The sequence below is a fragment of the Protomyctophum bolini genome, assembly GCF_963924005.1.
Source record: "Protomyctophum bolini genome assembly, chromosome: 15".
Classification (NCBI taxonomy): Eukaryota; Metazoa; Chordata; class Actinopteri; order Myctophiformes; family Myctophidae; genus Protomyctophum; species Protomyctophum bolini.
The window spans coordinates 38,977,972-38,990,763 of record NC_137876.1 but is presented as its reverse complement, the minus strand read 5'-3'; the positions used below and the strand labels follow the sequence as shown (position 1 = coordinate 38,990,763).

General features: G+C 43.2%; 2 protein-coding genes across 3 annotated transcripts; one reads left to right on the top strand and one right to left on the bottom strand.

Annotated features, from left to right (window-relative positions):
- Positions 1-22: 22 nt before the first annotated feature.
- Positions 23-7,350, bottom strand: slc25a47b (solute carrier family 25 member 47b). Of its 2 annotated transcripts, XR_013965388.1 has the most exons (7): positions 7,011-7,350; positions 6,788-6,831; positions 6,600-6,671; positions 5,879-6,061; positions 2,491-2,758; positions 1,676-2,395; positions 23-1,415 (listed from the first exon to the last, which is right to left on the bottom strand). XR_013965388.1 is itself a non-coding variant. In XM_080783696.1 (6 exons), the coding sequence occupies exons 1-6, from the start codon at positions 7,045-7,047 to the stop codon at positions 2,118-2,120; spliced, it is 882 nt and encodes a 293-aa protein (XP_080639822.1). In that variant the 5' UTR covers positions 7,048-7,350; the 3' UTR covers positions 23-2,117. The 2 variants fall into 2 exon arrangements, 1 of the variants encoding a protein (XP_080639822.1); XM_080783696.1 differs by having other exon boundaries at positions 23-2,395.
- A 653-nt stretch (positions 7,351-8,003) lies between these two features.
- On the top strand, positions 8,004-11,975 carry LOC308329866 (eukaryotic translation initiation factor 4 gamma 1-like; the record flags this gene model as incomplete). Its single annotated transcript, XM_080784368.1, has 1 exon — positions 8,004-11,975. The coding sequence occupies one exon, from the start codon at positions 8,004-8,006 to the stop codon at positions 11,973-11,975; it is 3,972 nt and encodes a 1,323-aa protein (XP_080640494.1).
- Between the last annotated feature and the right edge of the window lie 817 nt (positions 11,976-12,792).

The window sequence follows — 12,792 nt, the reverse complement described above, 5'->3', positions numbered from 1 at the left end:
ACCTCGGTATGTGACACAGTACTGCTCCCTAGTGGTGTAACATTTGGGTGCATCTGTCTGGTGTCATTAACAAAATAACAATATCAAAAGAAATGGAAAAAACAAACAAGACACATCAAAACACTGGCGAAACATTGTGTGTGTAATAGTATGAAAAAGGGACCAAAACCCCTGTCCATAATTAGTCAAAATATAATTTGCATTATCCAATGGTTTAGCTGAACATTGGAAGACCTCAAACAAATATACAGAAACGCATAACTGAATACTTGGCAATACATAATTGAAGACATAACTGCATAGATTGCATTTAGATTGTTTATTAAATAATTTACATAAGTATATTAATTTACTATGAACACTAAATGCCTGTGCGTGTAAAATCTTGTAGTAAAGTATTACATTCACAGGCCATGGCTGCAATATCACAGATTCCGTTATTATTCAGAATTGATTCAAACAAATAAGGCATACCTCAAAACCATGGGCTGTATTTTGCGTGTCTTAAGTACCAGCTCTTATTCCCTAACTTTAGTAAACCAAAGACCTGGAGGCGTGATCAATGCTCTTTGGCCACTCAGAATAGCCACATGGCATTGATCACGCCTCCAGGTCTTTAGTTTACTCAAGTTAGGGAATAAGACCTGGTACTTAGTTAAGACACGCAAAATACAGCCCCATAAGTCATGAAAAGGACATTTGTCCCAACTGTAACATTTACAGTATTTCTGTGTGGGATTTAATAATGTAGCCAAGACTTGGAGCACATGAGGTACTGTCAGCTAAATGTTTTCACAGAGGTAGATTTCAGAAATTATTAGTCATTAGGGTCTAGTAACAATAATAACAGATGTCTGAGGAATTCAAGTACTAATGATCCCAACCTTTGTTCCCTTTGAGGTTTGAATACACATGCACACTGATATGACCAAATAATATCTTACAAAGATGATTTTTGGCGAATTATAAACTGTGCCTGAACATGAAATAGAAAAATCACACCGTGTGAACTGAGTGGTGCACTCAAATGGATGATAAAATCTTATTCGGGGGCAAAATTCTGTGATTTAGTGCAGGACAGCACACAAGAGTTCTGAAAAACTGTAGCAGCATCTTAAAAATATTATATTAGTTTTATACATCTATTCACTCAGAGCAAGAGAAACGTTAAACAAAAATGAATCAGAAAATATCCTATCTTAAGCCCTAACCACACCAGAGGGTCGCTCGCCATGCAACTCCTTGCAACCATTATTCCCAATGGCAGTTGCAAGGAGTTGCATTGGTGTGGTTTGTATTGTTTCAAGGAGATGCAAGTAATTGCAAGGAGTTGCAGCTGGTGCAGTTTGGGCCTTAGAATAAGACTTTACTACCTTTTCACACTATTGATATAGTATATATTAAAGAAGTAGAACCTTTTTTTTTAATAAAATTTTTATCCCACGATTTTGTAACCCAGTTTTTCTTTTCACCCAGTGCCAATTATCCAAGTAATCCTGGGCACTACACTTCCTCTGCCAACCTGGGGGGCAGCAGACTGACCTTCTATGCACCTTCTATGCATGGTCCAAGCTGCTTCTTTTCACCTGACGGAGGGGAATTTCCCCGGCCGGACGTAGCGCGTGGAAGGGACACGTTATTCCAACCAGTTCCTTTCCCCTCCAAGAAGTAGAACCTTATGCTGATACCTGGATACCAAGTACCATGATATAGTACGTAATAGAAGTGCAACAGTTAATTTACAGTCATTTATTTGATTATTAAAATAAATATTTTAATACAATTTAATAAATTAAATGTATTTGGGGTGGGGCTTATAAAAAGTACAAGGACCAATTTTTCTTTCATATATTGGCACAATCTAGGGTACTTTGTTTGTATTCATTATGTGCTAAAAGTGTGATTTTGAGAACCATTTCAAGAGTGAATTAAATCATTATTTGATTTGACCAATTACATGATTTGCACTTGCATAATGGATAATGCCACTATACAAACTACGGTTCAATCAAAATGCCGCTATACAAACTAGGGTTCAACCAATGTTCAAGTTCAAATTATAGCAAAGATTTGCTCAAATCGACACACTGTTAATGCCCAAGATGCAGCCTTCAGAATCAAGTTGAGGGTTTTAGAAGGCGAATCACAGCTTCATACATCCCAAATACTGACATGTTGACAGGGAAGGCGCGTATGCAGTTGAGACCCAGGCCCTTAAAGAGGACAGAAGGCCCCTCGGAGCGTATACAATCCACAATGCAGTGGAAGAAGCCTCGATATCTCCGCTCACCCATCCAGTCCATCTGCAGGCGAGATTTGATCAGGTCCATGGGCGTGCCGATGCACCAGCCGCACATCCCAGACAGACCCCCTGCCAGCATAATCACTTTCCACTCTGTAAATAGAAATATAATATAAGTAAAACAGGCCATTTAAAATAGCTTTCTATGGCATAACTTATAGGACTTTCATAGAGATGTATTAATTTACCACGCTGGGTCTGCCCTGGCTCTGACAGCTGTTCACAGATGATGTTGTAGGTGGTGAAGTATGTAGCAAAGGCAAGTCCATCTCTCAGTGCCAGGGCTTGGGCTCCCTTGTAGAGCCCCAGGAATCCCTCCTCACGGGTAATGGTTAGTAGACAGTGGATTGGGCCACGGTATTTTGGCTTTGGAGCCTCTTGTGAGCTTCCTTGGTAGGGAGTCATCTGACACTGCAAACGCACCTTCACCATGTCCGCTGGGGACATCACTGACACCTAGAAAATGCATAGGCGCAAAGGCAGAGTGACTTATACTCAGGGCTGCACATAAGCGGTGCACCAGCACGCATGCGCCGTCAAAATTCAAAATGCGCTGTCAATCAAGTGCCGGGAAGCGCTTCTGCGTACCAACAGCTGGGGCCGCCTAGAATGATTATTATGGCCAGAATACTAATAAATTCTGTGGCGAGAGCATTTTCCACCGACTGCCACTCAAAATGGCTACGTGCCAATCACAGCACGTCTTGCACAAGCGCACTGGCCATTGTGGCCAATCACAGCGCGTCCTTACTCAAAAGGGGGAGGATTCCATGGTGCTTTCTGCTGGGAGGAGGTCGGTTGACAGGAGAAAACCTGACACAAATAGTTTCGTCTTCTCCGTTTCAGATAGCAAACTACTGTAGTCCCCGGTGTAAAAGGGCATGCTTTGGATGCTTTGCACTCTTCCATTTGCCGCTGTGCTTGTGTTTGTTTTCCGGGTGCTGGAGAAGCATGGTTGCTCGCCGTCTCACAGCCTAGGCACCGGCCACCGACTTTTTACGGGTACTAAGGTTTTAGTTCCGACATAGTGGAGTGGGAAGAGTTTAAAGCATTGCGGACTGGCACTGCTGCTGCCCAACATGAACACCGTGTCTCGACATACTGTCCCTTATTATCGTAAAGTCGGGTAGTGTACATTGTTTATTTTTGCACCGAGGAGCTATGTGTCTGACTGTCTGACTACGTCGCCACCAGCTAAAAACTAAACGGAAGCCTGATGTATGCTTCGCCGTACGATGTGTCGCATGTTAAAAAAATAGCTGATCTGCAAGCTCACAACGTGTCGCAACACGGTAGGGCGTTTTTCTATTTCATGTTCAGGCACAGTTTATAATTCCTGACATTTGCCAAAAATCATCTTTGTAAGATATTATTTGGTCATATCAGTGTGCATGTGTATTCAAACCTCAAAGGGAACAAAGGTTGGGATCATTAGTACTTGAATTCCTCAGACATCTGTTATTATTGTTACTAGACCCTAATGACTAATAATTTCTGAAATCTACCTCTGTGAAAACATTTAGCTGACAGTACCTCATGTGCTCCAAGTCTTGGCTACATTATTAAATCCCACACAGAAATACTGTAAATGTTACAGTTGGGACAAATGTCCTTTTCATGACTTATGGGGCTGTATTTTGCGTGTCTTAACTAAGTACCAGGTCTTATTCCCTAACTTGAGTAAACTAAAGAACTGGAGGCGTGATCAATGCCATGTGGCTATTCTGAGTGGCCAAAGAGCATTGATCACGCCTCCAGGTCTTTGGTTTACTAAAGTTAGGGAATAAGAGCTGGTACTTAAGACACGCAAAATACAGCCCATGGTTTTGAGGTATGCCTTATTTGTTTGAATCAATTCTGAATAATAACGGAATCTGTGATATTGCAGCCATGGCCTGTGAATGTAATACTTTACTACAAGATTTTACACGCACAGGCATTTAGTGTTCATAGTAAATTAATATACTTATGTAAATTATTTAATAAACAATCTAAATGCAATCTATGCAGTTATGTCTTCAATTATGTATTGCCAAGTATTCAGTTATGCGTTTCTGTATATTTGTTTGAGGTCTTCCAATGTTCAGCTAAACCATTGGATAATGCAAATTATATTTTGACTAATTATGGACAGGGGTTTTGGTCCCTTTTTCATACTATTACACACACAATGTTTCGCCAGTGTTTTGATGTGTCTTGTTTGTTTTTTCCATTTCTTTTGATATTGTTATTTTGTTAATGACACCAGACAGATGCACCCAAATGTTACACCACTAGGGAGCAGTACTGTGTCACATACCGAGGTGCCACATGGAATGGCAATTTGGCTCATCCTCACTATCAGACTTTAAAAGGAAACAACTAAATAAACTGCTCAAATATAAGTGTATTGTCTCATCACAAGTTTCCAGGTGTTGGAATTATTTTCCGTACAAGCATCCTCAAAAACACGCATTTTAGGAGCACGAAGAAACTCAGTAGACGTTCAGGAAGAGAAAAAAAGAAGGTCTAAGGCCAGCCTAACGGCATTGAATGTCATCGGCAATATACTGAAACCATACAGTATATAAGTGCATAGGTAGATTGGATAAGAGCCCCACACCTTTGGGGGCCCTTTTTGGTGTCTTCCCCTCAGTACCGTCGCTCTCTAAACCAGAGAGGGACGTTTTGGCCTTTGTCACTCTTAGCTAGGAGACTAATTCTGACCAACTGGAAATTGCCCACTTCCCCTTCTCACACTCATTGGGTTAGGGACACCTTGTACTGTGTATAACTGGAGAAGATTAGACTCTCCTTGAATGGTTCTTCCGATTGGAGGATATGGGGTCCATTCTTTCAATTAATTCAGAATTTGAATCCGTCTCTGCTTGGGGATGAGTGAGGTCTGCTGGACTTTTGATTTAAAAGTAGCTTATACTGTGATTGGATTGCTGTGATGTAATGCGGATTACGGATGTATCATGTACCTATGATTGTTTATAGGATGTTGTGTACTGTTGTTTTGTCTGTTTTTGTCTGCCTTTTATTTTTCAACTTTTACTGATCCTGTATTTAAGGTTTGTTTGTCTTGTTTTCGGTTGTCCTTTTTCTTTGGGGTGAAAATTCAATGTGTTTACTCTTTTATGTCATACTTGTGGGGTTTATTTAAGAGAAGCTGTTAATGCCACCATTTATTATTTTTCAAACTCAGTATTTAAATAATGCTTCTGTGAAAAAAACCAATAAAAAAAGTTATATATATATATTTAAAAAAAAAAGATTGGATAAGAGCCCTACTTCCATGTTCACAGTTACCTACTTTGCCTTACAAGGTTTTGGGTTAGTAGCTGGCAAGTGGCAACACCAACTCAGCGTATTAGTAGCAAGACTCTGAGCTGAAGGTAGGTGTTGCGCATGAAACAGGGATAGACTCTGTTCTACTTATACCAACAATAAGCCTCTCTGACCTACTCACTTGCTTATTTAACTGTTTCCAATGGATGTAGTGCATCAGTAATATGCTAATTATATATACAGGAATCATCAGGGTGACAGTGTTTGTTTGACAGTGTTATCCAACACAAAGCTCAAGCTCACCTGTGCCACTCCTCCAGAAAGCCCAGACAAGAAGATGTCCAGCTTTCGAGGCTGAGCTTCAGGGCTCCCATGACGTAGTTGACGGAGGCACTGCAGGACATTCCTGTAGGTCCCAAACACCACAGAGGAACTGAGTGACACAGTGGAGACAGGCATAGATATGCCCCTGTAGAAGCCTCTCACCTAGGGAAAGACATGGTTAAGCACAGTGGGCTCACTTACTGTTGAAACACAGTTCTCTACCCCCCAGGGGGGTCCCCAAATTATTACTTTACTTAAACAGTAAACAAAACAAACCAACACACACTAAAAGTGCGTATACAGGGTATCTGCCCATAAGAAATAGGCAAACATTGTGAAAATAGCTGATCTACAAGCTCACAGTGCCTGACTTTTTGAGGGTGGTTGTGGCCTGAAAAGGTTGAGAATTAAGAGGCTAACACAAAGATACCGACTGAGTAAAGCCCGGCCCCAAACCACACCAGTTAACTTCTTGGGACAAAACCGTTTAAGGTCAACCACACCAATGCAACTGGTGTGGTTTGGGCTATAAGTCGGCAATAAGTGTGTGTGTGTGTGTGTGTGTGTGTGTGTGTGTGTGTGTGTGTGAGTGAATGAGATGGATTGGGACTTCAGAACACACAGAAATGGAGTAGCGACACAAAGTCCAACCTTCACTGTGACGGTGGACAATCAGGCGATGTGTGAACCACCCACTCACCCCTTCGTTCTTAAACGTAGAGTGGACACAATGCCAGACTCCTCTGTACTGGTGTTGGGTTTGTATCCTCACCTACAAAACATAATCAAAGAGTCAAATATTAAAGATAGGCTATACTGTATTTATTTATGACGCTGTTAGTCACTGTAATGATTCCAAAATACTGTGCATATGTGTGCATTACTTACTTTAACTGTGTCCAAAGGGTACCCAACCGCCACCCCGAATGCTCCTGCAAGCACAAAATCAAAGATCATGACGAATTTGGAAATAGTTTGTTAGACTAACTTGAGTGCCATTGTCCTGAATCAATCATACTGTAATTAATGTGGCTATAGTTAGATGCACATATCTAACAGTCAGCTTAGTATAACTGCCATCTATGGTTAAGTCAATGTAAATAGTTTTTACCTCCTATGGAACCAGCAACGAAATCTGCGAAATGCATCTTTTCTTGTTTGGTTTATCAAATGCTATTCATTCATTCAGCTGCTAGCCAGAAATTGACAAGCTAACGTTAGCAAAGAAGCAAACCATGCCAATGTCACTGAACATAAAACGTCCGACCTCTTAAACATTATGAGATCAGTGGCTGTTGCGGATTTTTATCTACCAACCAGCAAAATTTTAATTGTCTACAGATTTAGAACTGATAATATATGAATGACCATTGAGCTACATAATAAATAAAGAACGTGGTGAAAACAACAGTAGCACCGCTGCACCACACATCAACACATCATTCTCTCTCTGTCTAGCAGAGGGTGGCTAGCTGTAGCTGTAGAGCCTTGGCTGCTGTGCTGTGCGTGCTCTCTCCCTCTCTGACGTAACTGCATGTCAACAAAACGTGAACGTTTCGTGCACGGTGTTACTTTATTTTTTAGCTCGTGGTGCAACAACAATTGCATTATAATTGTCCCATGTGTATGCATTACAAATTATACAATGATACATTATATTATGCAAACAATTAAGACTAAGAGGCATTGGAAATATGTACATTTTGTATTCATTAATTTACGTCATACTTTCAAGTCACAGCTAGGCCACTCTCTCGTTAAAAAATAATAACGTAGACGTTTTCATTTTTTTTCCTTTCTTAATCCAGGTCATGATCACTACTTTCTTGAGATAGAAAACATACAAACGTTAGTTTAAGCTAAAAATCTTACCTATAACAAACTATAAGTTAATTTGTTTTATTTATTACGCTGATGCCGTCTGTTGGTGCTACGTAGGTGGGCGTGTAACTTTTGTGACTGCCGGCCGCTGTCCGCTGACGATGCAAAGTTGACGTTACCATGGTAACGACGCGCACCACCGTGTTTGTTGACAAACGTGGTCTAATAAAAGGCAACCTCAAAGCAAACACATACACATTTTCATCAACTACTCTTGGTGATAATGATGATGCTGCAGGCAAGTTCCCAACTGATCGGTCAGGACTTTGTCCCACAGCACTGTACAATCTACCAGGAGCCACACTACTTACACAGGTTGTGTAGCATGAAGGAGGTCAAGCTGGAGTCGCTGGACACAGAGAACATCCAGCCGGAGGACTCAATGACAGCAGCCGCCACCTACAAAGAGTACAAAGAACAATCATCTCAGCCAATCAACCCAAGGGAGAAGAAGAAGTATGATAGAGAATTCCTTCTGAGCATCCAGTTCATCTCAGCCAGTACAAATAAACCTGATGGCATGCCAGATGCCAGTGACGTTGACATAGTCCTTGACAAGGCCAATATGACATCTCTGCGACAGGTGTTCCACAGCTATTTACCAGGCAAGAACTGTAGTTCTGATTTCACACCTTCCTTTGCCAACCAGGCCAGACCTGGCATGGAAGATGGTTGGAAAGGCCTGAGGTCCTACCAGAAGAAGAGAGAGCCCAGGAAGATCATCATTTCCATGTCTTTTACTGCCAATGATGTGCAGCTGAACAAGGCCAAGAAGGCCTGGAAGCCACCCAACAAAAAGACGAGGCGCGAGGAGATCGACGACCCAGAGGAGGTCAAGACTCAGGATCTTTTCAAGCGTGTGCGCAGTGTCCTGAATAAGCTGACCCCCCAGATGTTGCAACAGCTGACAGCACAAGTAACAGAGCTCAATATCGACACGGAGGACCGGCTGAAGGGAGTCATCAACCTCATCTTTGAAAAGGCCATCTCAGAGCCCACCTACTCTGTGGTCTACGCAAAAATGTGCTGCTATCTTGTAGAGCTCAACGTCCCCTCCACGGATAAACCGGGAGTCTCTGTGAATTTCCGCACGCTGCTGCTCAACTGCTGTCAGAAGGAGTTTGAGAAGGACACTGACAATGACAATATATGTGCGAAGAAGCAGAAAGAGCTGGATGCCGCCCTGGGGGAGGAGGAGAAGCAATACCTCAAAGCGGAACAGGAGATTTGGAAGAACAAGGTCAGGAGGTGCTCACTAGGCAACATGCAGCTCATTGGGGAGCTGTTCAAGCTCAAGATGCTGAACCAGGGGACCATGCATGACTGTATCATCAAACTGCTGCTCAAACATCATGATGAGGAATCCCTGGAGAGCCTGTGCAAACTTCTCACCACCATTGGCAAGGACCTGGACTTTATTGGCAAGGACCTGGAACCTGGAAAGGCCAAACCTTTGGACAAATACTTCAACCAGATGGAGAAAATAATCAAAGAGAGGAAGACTTCCTCCAGAATACGCTTCATGCTACAGGATGTGTTCGAACTCCGACGGAATAAGTGGGTGCCCAGGCGAGGGAACCAGGGTCCCAAGACCCTCGAAGATATCCACAAAGATATAAAGATAGAGGAGCACATGGAGCAAATGAAGGTCCAGCAGGCTCTCATGTCCAAGGACTCCATCACAGGCTCGGGGGGCAGGATGGGCTGTGGGGTGCGTCGCAGCCAGGGCCATCACATCCCACGCAGTGGTAGCATGCTCCAGAACCAACCCATCGATATTTCACGTATCTCCAAAATCACAAAGACTGTTCTTGACTTAAACAACAACATGCTTTCCCCAGGACGTATGAGGGGCAATTGGGCTAACGGCTGCAGCAGTGGAGAAAGTGTCAAGCCTGCATATACTAGCTCAGAGTCTGGCAACTGTCTAGCCACCTCTTCTTCGGACTCAGACAGGCGAGTGCCTCAGAGAAATAGCTCTAATAGAGAGTGTGCCAGGAGAAAAGAGATTGTAAAGCAGGAGGCCGCTTCCACACCCCCACTTAGCCAGACAACCATCAAGCCTGCTTTGACTGAGGAGGAGCTGGAGAAAAAATCCACAGCCATTATTGAAGAGTACCTCCACCTCAACAACATGAAGGAGGCACTGCAGTGCGTGCAGGAGATGAACATCACTCAGCAGCTGTTTGTGTTTGTGCGGACCGGCCTGGAGTCGACGCTAGAGCGCAAGGCCATTGCCAGAGAGCACACAGGGCAACTGCTTCACCAACTCATCAAGGTGGGGATGCTTCCCACACAGCAGTATTACAAAGGACTTCAAGACATCCTAGAGGTGGCAGAGGATATGGCTATAGACATTCCCCATTTCTGGTTGTACTTGGCTGAGCTGGTCACTCCCATGCTCAATGAAGGAGGTATCCCCATGGGACAGCTTTTCAAAGAGATTTCCAAGCCTCTCATTCCTCTGGGTAAGGCCGGAGACCTGTTGATCCACATACTCACTCTGCTCTGCAAAGGAATGGGCCATATAAAGGTGGGGGCCATGTGGAGGGAGGCAGGCCTGAACTGGAAAGACTTCCTGCCTGAGGACGAGGACGTAAACACCTTTGTGACAGTGAAGAATTTAAGGTTTACCCTGGATGAAGAGTCTGACAGCTGCAAGAAGAAGGAAGAGGTGATCACAACAGAAATAAGCAACCAACAGGAGGAGGTGACCGGCACAAAAATAATATGCAACCGGCAAGTGGAGTTGAGTTCAATTGAAATGAACAACCAGCAGGAGCAAGAGGTGAGTGCCACTGACATGAGCAACCAGCAAGTGGAAGAGGTGAGCTCCATTGAAATGAACAACCAGCAGGAACAAGCGGTGAGCAGCACTGAAATGAACAACCAGCAAGTGGAGGTGAGTTCCATTGAAATGAACAACCAGCCGGAACAAGCAGTGAACAGCACTGAAATGAACAACCAGCAAGTGGAGGTGAGTTCCATTGAAATGAACAACCAGCCGGAACAAGCAGTGAACAGCACTGAAATGAACAACCAGCAAGTGGAGGTGAGTTCCATTGAAATGAACAACCAGCCGGAACAAGCGGTGAACAGCACTGAAATAAACAACCATCAAGTGGAGGTGAGTTCCATTGAAATGAACAACCAGCCGGAACAAGCGGTGAACAGCACTGAAATTAACAACCAGGAAGTGGAGGTGAGTTCCATTGCAATGAACAACCAGCCGGAACAAGCGGTGAGCAGCACTGAAATTAACAACCAGCAAGTGGAGGTGAGTTCCATTGAAATGAACAACCAGCCGGAACAAGCGGTGAACAGCACTGAAATAAACAACCATCAAGTGGAGGTGAGTTCCATTGAAATGAACAACCAGCCGGAACAAGCGGTGAACAGCACTGAAATTAACAACCAGGAAGTGGAGGTGAGTTCCATTGCAATGAACAACCAGCCGGAACAAGCGGTGAGCAGCACTGAAATTAACAACCAGCAAGTGGAGGTGAGTTCCATTGCAATGAACAACCAGCAGGAGCAAGAGGTGAGCGCCACTGACATGAGCAACCAGCAAGTGGAAGAGGTGAGCTCCACTGAAATGAACAACCAGCAGGTGTTGCCAGCTGTCATGGAGATAAAAGAAGATGCTTCTATCATCACCCCAGGGTCATGGGTAACCATCAGCAGTCGTAAGATCTCCCGCAGTGGGGCGATGAAGTCAACAGCAGAGAGACCTGGAGGCCCTCCATCTGTGAAACAAACAGCAGAGAGAACTGGAGGTCCTCCACCTGTGAAGTCAACAGCACAGAGACATGGAGGCCCTCCACCTGTACATAAGGGCCCCAGGTCAGTTTGGCAAGAAGGCAAGAAAGGAGAGCGACAGATGCAGGGATTTACGTACCCTGACACCCACCGACTGTTTGTGGGAAACGTCCCTTATTATGTGGAGGAGGCAGAGCTCAAAGAGGTCTTTGAGAAGTATGGAAAAGTCCTGAATGTCAATATCAAGCAGAATGGTGGGAAGGGCCTTAACTTTGGTTTTGTGACCTTCAGCGACTCAACACCTGTACAGAATCTCATCCGCAACAAGCACATAAAGTTTCGCGGGAACTGGCGTCTCAACTTGGAGCAGATAAAGGCAAGGGGGAGCACCAATCCTCATCAGTCTGGGCGTTGCCACTACCATGGACCGCAGTAGGCATGTGGACTCTGATAAAGGAAAACAGTGTTTGAGGCTGTTTTTAAAGCCACACTAAATATCCTGTCTTTTAGTTTTTACATTATTAATTATTCAATTGTTAATTATTACTATTATGTGAATGATGATTTATGTGATTTACTTTAAATTTTCAGTCTGTACCAAAGAAATCAATAAAATACAGTAAATATATAAAATGTCTCTGTATGTATTTTGATCCCCATATTGTTTTAAATTGTTTAAAGCACAGAGAGAGAGAGAGAGAGAGAGAGAGAGTGTGTGTGTGTGTGTGTGTGTGTGTGTGTGTGTGTGTGTGAGTAGGCTGCCCCTAAAAGATGATTATATTTTGGGTCAAATAGGTCACCGTCACCATTGTGACTATGCATACATATATCTCTGCATACTAATATCTCTATGTTCATTATTCAGAAAATGAAAAATGTAAGTTTTTCAGTCAATGAAGAAAACCATATATCTGGTATTTTGAAAACAAAGCTGCCTCATCAAAGTTGGTGTTGTGACTTTATATATTGCCAATTACTTGCACGAGAGGGCCTGCATTTAGCTGTTTTAGCAGACAGTTTGAGGGTCCAATGGAGTAAAGAGGTTTTGTCCAAAGCGCTTTTTAATACTTAGTTCAATATTTTCTAATCAACACAAAGGGTGTTCAATAGTACTGATTTATGAAGGAAAAAAGAAGAAAAAAACACCTGTGGGAAGTGAGGGGCGCTCTAATCAATTATTGACCTTATACCAACCTTGAAACATACCGTAGTTACGTCTCCAAGAATGGTGATCCCTTATTGGCCAAGGGATT

Excerpts from the sequence above, each read along its gene's own strand:
- slc25a47b (XM_080783696.1), bottom strand. The coding sequence starts at position 7,047 with ATGCATTTCGCAGATTTCGTTGCTGGTTCCATAGGAG. Across the intron at positions 6,832-7,010 it reads CGTTGCTGGTTCCATAGGAG|GAGCATTCGGGGTGGCGGTT; the intron begins GTAAAAACTATT and ends TTGTGCTTGCAG. Across the intron at positions 2,759-5,878 it reads TTTCTGGAGGAGTGGCACAG|GTGTCAGTGATGTCCCCAGC; the intron begins GTGAGCTTGAGC and ends TGCATTTTCTAG.